General features: G+C 33.5%; 1 protein-coding gene across 3 annotated transcripts in view; it reads right to left on the reverse strand.

Annotated features, from left to right (window-relative positions):
* The window catches only part of LOC139515986 (peroxisomal ATPase PEX6-like), a 29,820-nt gene extending 23,199 nt beyond the window's left edge, over positions 1–6,621 (reverse strand). For 2 of the 3 annotated variants that reach the window (XM_071305786.1, XM_071305785.1), the window contains exons 1-3: positions 5,309–6,621; positions 4,334–4,494; positions 3,384–3,424 (exon numbers count right to left, since the gene is read on the reverse strand). In XM_071305786.1, coding sequence (XP_071161887.1) covers positions 3,384–3,424; positions 4,334–4,494; positions 5,309–6,589 — 1,483 coding nt within the window. In that variant the 5' untranslated portion in view covers positions 6,590–6,621. The remainder of the gene's footprint in view (positions 1–3,383; positions 3,425–4,333; positions 4,495–5,308) is intronic. The other variant, XM_071305784.1, reaches the window with a different exon arrangement.
* Between the last annotated feature and the right edge of the window lie 1,496 nt (positions 6,622–8,117).

Here is an 8,117-nt window from a genome sequence, read left to right on the forward strand (position 1 = left end):
CAATTGAAGATTTCTTGCTATTGCACAATACTGTGCAATTGAAGATTTCTTGCTAATGCTGAATACTGTGCAATTGAAAATTTCTTGCTATTGCACAATACTTAATATAATAATTTTGGATCCTGATTTGGACCAACTTGAAAACTGGGCCCATAATCAAAAATCTAAGTACAGATTAGATTCAGCATATCAAAGAGGCCCAAGAATTCAATTTTTGTTAAAATCAAACTTAGTTTAATTTTGGACCCTTTGGACTTTAATGTAGACCAATTTTAAACGGGACCAAAAATTAAGAATCTACATACACAGTTAGATTTGGCATATCAAAGAACCTCAATTATTCAATTTTTGATGAAATCAAACAAAGTTTAATTTTGGACCCCGATTTGGACCAACTTGAAAACTGGGCCAATAATAAAAAATCTAAGTACATTTTTAGATTCAGCATATCAAAGAACCCCAAGGATTCAATTTTTGTTAAAATCAAACTAAGTTTAATTTTGGACCCTTTGGACCTTAATGTAGACCAATTTGAAAACGGGACCAAAAATTAAGAATCTACATACACAGTTAGATTCGGCATATCAAAGAACCCCAATTATTCAATTTTTGATGAAATCAAACAAAGTTTAATTTTGGACCCTTTGGGCCCTTTATTCCTAAACTGTTGGGACCAAAACTCCCAAAATCAATACCAACCTTCCTTTTATGGTCATAAACCTTGTGTTTAAATTTCATAGATTTCTATTTACTTATACTAAAGTTATGGTGCAAAAACCAAGAAAAATGCTTATTTGGGTCCCTTTTTGGCCCTTAATTCCTAAACTGTTGGGACATAAACTCCCAAAATCAATACCAACCTTCCTTTTGTGGTCATGAACATTGTGTTTAAATTTCATTAATTTCTATTTACTTAAACTAAAGTTATTGTGCGAAAACCAAGAATAATGCTTATTTGGGCCCTTTTTTGGCCCCTAATTCCTAAACTGTTGGAACCAAAACTCCCAAAAACGATCCCAACCTTTCTTTTGTGGTCATAAACCTTGTGTCAAAATTTCATAGATTTCTATTAACTTAAACTAAAGTTATAGTGCGAAAACCAAGAAAATGCTTATTTGGGCCCTTTTTGGCCCCTAATTCCTAAAATGTTGGGACCAAAACTCCCAAAATCAATCCCAACCTTCCTTTTGTGGTCATAAACCTTGTGTTAAAATTTCATAGATTTCTATTTACTTAAACTAAAGTTATTGTGCGAAAACCAAGAATAATGCTTATTTGGGCCCTTTTTTGGCCCCTAATTCCTAAACTGTTGGAACCAAAACTCCCAAAAACGATCCCAACCTTTCTTTTGTGGTCATAAACCTTGTGTCAAAATTTCATAGATTTCTATTAACTTAAACTAAAGTTATAGTGCGAAAACCAAGAAAATGCTTATTTGGGCCCTTTTTGGCCCCCAATTCCTAAAATGTTGGGACCAAAACTCCCAAAATCAATCCCAACCTTCCTTTTGTGGTCATAAACCTTGTGTTAGAATTTCATAGATTTCAGTTCACTTTTACTAAAGTTAGAGTGCGAAAACTAAAAGTATTCGGACGACGACGACGACGACGACGACGCCGACGACGCCAACGTGATAGCAATATACGACGAAAAATTTTTCAAATTTTGCGGTTGTATAAAAAGCTGTACAATACAATAAGGTTTTTTTATTGTTCACGACCTTACAGGGGATCAGCTTCTTATTCTACATTCTACGGTGGCTAGTTCTCTTTTTGGCAGTCCTACCAAATCTTTATATTTTTATATTAGGGATGTCAAAAGATCTGAAATTTAATTCTCGGATACTCGGTCATGATACTCGAGTACATGTACTTGCGAGTACTCCGATGAATCTTAAACATATATTGAAAAGTTTAGATTTTAGGTAGAATGCAGTGTTTTTGTTATTACCTTTCATAAACATAAGACAAATTTATTACAAACATAGCTTGCTCTTATGTTTTTTTGTGTCAATTAAACAATGAATTACCGACCCCCGTTTCTACAAATAACCTATCATAATAGCAATTATTGTTTGTTTACGTGTTAATGAACCCAGAGACATATAATACAATTATATGAATGCACAAAATTCCAAAAAATTAAAAATATTAGCATACAAAGTCCGACAAAGAAGACTACATTTGTATCATATGCTCCTGACGAGTCGTATTTTTTATATTACGACTTGTCCATTAATTTGTCAACAACAGTATTGGACCTCAAATTATTTGTGCTTTTTTGTGTCGCTCAGATTTTATTCTTTCGCCTATCTTTAGTTAAGTTTCAAACACTGAGTATTTAAATTAATTTAGATATACCTCTCATACCAATCACGTTTATATAGAAGACTTGATTAACGAACAAAGGTAAGTTTTACACTCGTGATGAGATAATTATTAATCCATGAAAGTGTTGATCTGTGTATAAACACCATTCAAATGTCTCTATTCAGTTGCGTAGGGTTCACCGCAGGTCACTTTGTTCTTATAAAGAAATATGATCTGGTCAACAGTTTCAGACGAAAAACTGTTTGACTTTCTATTTTTTGTTTCAAGTAGTCCACATGAAAACATTCCCTCGGAAGAAAAGGACATTGATGGTACTACTATAACAATTAGTAACCTAAGGATATTTATGCTGTTAAGGATGTACTTAGGTGAGGTTTTGGAATAAGTGTCAAATGTTCGGACTCCTTCGTGTTTTTCATACATTACAATGTAAAATATTTTGCCCCATAACACCTTTTCATCTTTTAACATTATAATTCATAAAAGGTCATTTAAGAAAATTTAAGCAGATTCTTGATTTTCTTTCTTTTGATTTGAGACCCAAATAATACCAATGCAAAATTAAGGTAAAAGTCTGAGTCAGCCTTTTCCCGCCATATTTTATAAATCATATATCTCGAACAGGAGCTCCATGACCCATCAATATTTTTAGCTTAGTTTGATCCTTTTCTAATACTCTTCCAGCTTAAAGCATCAATTATGAATTCTTGATTTATTTAATTTTACCTTAGATCACCTAAGTACATCCTTAATTGTTTTTTTTTTAGTATAACGAAGGGGATATTTCATCGGAACTAAAGTGAGTGGAAATGTGAAGAAAATATCTCAAGATGTATAACAGCAAACGAGTATCCGAGTACCAAAACAGTACTTGAGTACTCTTCCTTTCGAGTGAGTACCTGAGTACTCGAGGACTTGTTGCCATACCTATCTTATATTGAAGCAATCTTTAAAATTCAGAAAATTCAATAACTTCAAACATGTGACCTTTGGTATGGGTGCATTGTCAAACAGAGAATAAAACTGCACTAAGAGAAAAATATGTTTACATACCTGAACTTTTAATAGGTAATATGTCATCTTTAGTGACCAGTCTAATAATATATAAAAAATATATGAATGTATTGTAAAATATTATAGAGAATAAAGTGTGTAAGCAGTAGCTTAATTTTAAACTGGACTTATAGATAAAGGGAAAAGGTTTTGATCCATTAAAACGTTTAATCCCACTGCAAATGTTTGCATCTGTCCTAAGTCAGGAATTGGATGTACAGTAGTTGTCGTTTGTTTATGTAATTTATATGTGTTTCTCGTTTCTCGGTTTTTTCATTTTATATAGATAAGACCGTTGGTTTTCCCGTTTGAATGGTTTTACACTAGTAATTTTGGGGCCCTTTATAGCTTGTTGTTCGGTGTGAGCCAAGGCTCTGTGTTGAAGGCCGCTCATTGACCTATAATGGTTGACTTTTTTTAAATTGTTATTTGGATGGAGAGTTGTCTCATTGGCACTCACACCACATCTTCCTATATCTATTATAGATACACTTTGGAAGGATGAGATCATTTTCTGTTGCAATTAGTTTGAGGTTAAATCTTAGTTTGACTGGACTAAAAGATATAGTTTAACCCAACAGCATGTTTATGTAAATGTCCAAAGTAAGGAATCTTGCATTTGGTTGTCTATGATTATATCAAAATGTATTTTCTCACTTTAATAGGGCATTTACTGTTAATGGAAGATCTTTGATAGTCATTGTTTAATTCATTTGTTACTTTTTTCTAGATTCCTTTATTCATATTTGGTGTATCTATCTATTATCTAATATATTTCCCAATCTTTATATTTAAAGTGTTTGAAAATGTATCACCATATCTCCTGTTCTCTGCATTATCACAAGAGTGAGAAGAAAATTCTCCCTGACATAATAAATGCCCTAAACACTGAACTGTCACGAAAAAATATTTTTTCAAAATTTATACTGAAATTACTGTTATCCAATTACCTGGGAACTTGGAAGAATGCTTTCACTGCCTCAGTATGAACTCCTTTGACATGATAATAAGGTGAGTTGACAACAGACATGTGTACCTCTGTAGCAACAGGTATGGCAGTAGACCATGATGAACTTGCTGTACCAAATTTCTCCCCATCACAATGATATTTCTGTAACAAAAATAACAGGCAAAACATTGATCAGGCCAAAAATATAAATATACATGTAGTTGTGCTATCTCCCTACCTAACCTATATATTAATGCTTACCCCAAGACATTTACAATGTAAGGAACAGTATTTGATATGCACCTTATCATTGGTTGAAGTCAAGCTATTGAACCAAGAGTTCCAAATGGTGAAGTTGAAATCATCCCTTCGTAAATTTTACAGATGCCATCATGAGTTGGTTGATAGTTGGTTCACAGATGATATATCTGTTATCTTCCATATGTAGTAACTACAATCTTGTTTCCTTTTCACTTATATTACCTACCCAATTAGATTATATATGGGTTTGTTATAACATGTGCAACACGACAGGTGCCACATGTGGAGCAGGATCTACTTACTCTTCTGGAGCACCTGAAATCACCCTCAGTTTTTGGTGGGTTTTTTTGGTTTTGCTTAGTCTTTAGTTTTCTTTTTTGTGTCTTTTGTACTATTATTTGTCTGTCTGTCTTTTTCTTTTTTATCTATGGTGTTGTCAGTTCATTTTCAATCTATGAGTTTAAATATCCCTCAGGTATCTTTGGCCCCTCTTAAAAGTCATGGTAAAAAATGTTTGTTAAATCGTTAGACAAAAGACATTAATTGTAGAATATTTTATACCTTACCATGAACAGTCAACATGTCAGATCATGATGATAAATGATCACTGTCCAAAATAATGTTCTGTTTAAACATTAAAATTTGGTAGTTGTACATTTCAGTTTTTATTACCATTGACCAGTTACATGTATCAATGTTTCTAAGATTTAATTACCTCTATTATCAGTGGTGTTTTGTGTCCATGTTTATAGTGAGTTTTCTGTAAATTAAACACTAGAAGAGGGGACACAAATACTTTGTTTGTCTTTTCCACAGTATCAGAAACACATTTCACGAGTCCAATTCTGTAATGAACATTCTCTATTTTGGAGTTACTTTCAAATGAAACTTTGACCAGGCTTTCTTCAAAGAACCCATTGTGCAACATGGTATTCTTTGTCATTCCTATAATGTTCATTGGGTCAAATGTTATATCTCTTTGAGGTGTATTAAGGAGTTTTCTCCACAAAACTTCCTGCTGAACAACCTCTACATCAAATGATGGCAAAGAACCACTTGCAGATAATTTCTTTACACCGATAGTTTTAGCATTCAATTTCAAAGAATCTGGTATCGATGGCTGACAGAAATCTGATACAAAGTAATTGGTTGTGTCTAATCCATTAGATTTAGGTCTTTTGCCAGGCATTTCTAAACGTATCGGCTCAAAGATTTCATCTTTTTCTTTCGAGTAAGAGAAAATAATTTCTGTGTTCACTGTTATGATACCCTGTCTTAGTGGACATGCTTCAAGTATAATCATATCAAAAAAATAAGCAGGATCAAATTTTGCCTCAGTGAGGGAATCTTCTTCTGGATAAGAGGCAAGAAATATGTCATTTGTTCTCACTAGAACAGGATGTTGACACACTTTTGTTTGTAACCATTGGTCAAATTTTATTTTATTTAACCATTCAAATGTTTTTTCTTCAGCCACACCGATGACTACTTTCTGCAACTGAAAAACTGTGATTTTTCTTACAAAGAAATCATCATCAACAGAAATCTGATAATGTGATAAGAATTGCTGAGAACAAGTCACAACTACACAATAGCTGCTAATTTCTGGAAAATCTGCTTCAACTTGTGTTGATATTGGATGTTCTCTGTCAATTATCTTTACACATGCAGTGATATCCAACTGATCTGGATTGTACTGACTAAAGCTATCATTTTGATCAGGGTTTGTAGAAGATGGAGGGTATGGATGCGAGGGAGAACTCAAATTGATTTTACTACTGTGTGTAGAATTTGGTGATGAAAATGAAAGTGAACTGTCACGCCCAATATCTGCTTCAAAACATCTTTTCCCTGCCAATGTCACGAAGGAAAAGTTGTCTTCTTCAATGTCTAGCCTTCTTGCATGATTTTCTGTTATAATAAGATGCAGCGGATGGCTGTCATCTCCAAAATCTAGAACATTTAAAAGAGCTTTCTTCCTCTGTTGAACTTTCATTTTCGATTTGGAAGACTTTCTGTTTATTTATTTCTTTCAAATCAGGTTTAAAATTATGTTAAAACAAACATTACGACGACTTTGTATTTCAATGGTATGTCTATTGATTTTAAATATTATAAAGTTATACTATACTGTAACGGACTTTAAATGGAAACAAGACAACTCGCCCAACCATCATATCGCCCCATACTAAATCGCTATCCCTTTTTCACCAACTCGCTACACTTTAATAAAATAAATAGAACCGTCATAGTTTCTGGTGATCTGATGTTCTCACCAATTATTTCTATAGTAGACTATATAAATCTTTGTTCTAACTAGCAACACCAATTATTTTATTTTTGCTTTAAACTTAACCATGCCAAATAAACTCAATAATCTTTGGTTACATCTTCTGACATCAGACTCGGACTTCTCTTGAACTGAATTTTAATGTGCGTATTGTTATGCGTTTACTTTTCTACATTGGCTAGAGGTATAGGGGGGGGGGGGGGGTGAGATCTCACAAACATGTTTAACCCCGCCGCATTTTTGCGCCTGTCCGAAGTCAGGAGCCTCTGACCTTTGTTAGTCTTGTATTATTTTAATTTTAGTTTCTTGTGTACTATTTGGAAATTAGTATGGCGTTCATTATCACTGAACTAGTATATATTTGTTTAGGGGCCAGCTGAAGGACGCCTCCGGGTGCGGGAATTTCTCGCTACATTGAAGACCTGTTGATGACCTTCTGCTGTTGTTTTTTTTCTATGGTCGGGTTGTGGTCTCTTTGGCACATTCCCCATTTCCATTCTCAATTTTATCATCATAGATACCAGGATTCATTTTTTTTTATTTACGCCAGACGCGCGTACGTATCGTCTACAAAAGACTCACCAGTGACGCTCGAATAAAGAAATGTTTAAAGGGCTAAATAATGTATGAAGTTGAAGAGCATTGAGAACCCCAAAATTCCTAAAAGTTTTACCAAATATATACAGCTAAGGTAATCTATTCCTGAGGTAGAAAAGCCTGAGTATTTCCAAAATTCAAAGTTTTGTTAACAGTTAATTTACTATTATCAACATATCAATGATAACTCAAGTCTTAGACTAGTAGTCTCAGCAGTCAAGTCAATACAGAAGTGCTGACTACTGGGCTGGTGATACCAAGTTAACAGTATCGGAAGAAGCTGAAATAGCGAAAAAAAATAATTTAATGCTTTTAGCCTTATGCCACAGCAGAAAATGATTGAATATTTTAACGATTTTGACTGGCTATATATAGCCCTCGCACAGTTGGTTTCATTCAGCAGTGCGATATTTAAATAATGTTTATCTGTTTAAATAACAGAGGTGAAACCGTAGGACATATTGTTGGGTTTACCATAAAGTGAAATACATATTTCAAATATAACTCCGACATGTCCCGGTCAGGATAAAAAATGTTGATTGCCGAGAAATATGTTCCTAAAGAATATGTTAATTAAATTTCATTAATACTATCAGATATATAAAACATTAGATCGTATTTTAACTATATGTCTCTG

This window comes from Mytilus edulis, chromosome 3, assembly GCF_963676685.1.
Source record: "Mytilus edulis chromosome 3, xbMytEdul2.2, whole genome shotgun sequence".
NCBI classification, from domain to species: Eukaryota; Metazoa; Mollusca; class Bivalvia; order Mytilida; family Mytilidae; genus Mytilus; species Mytilus edulis.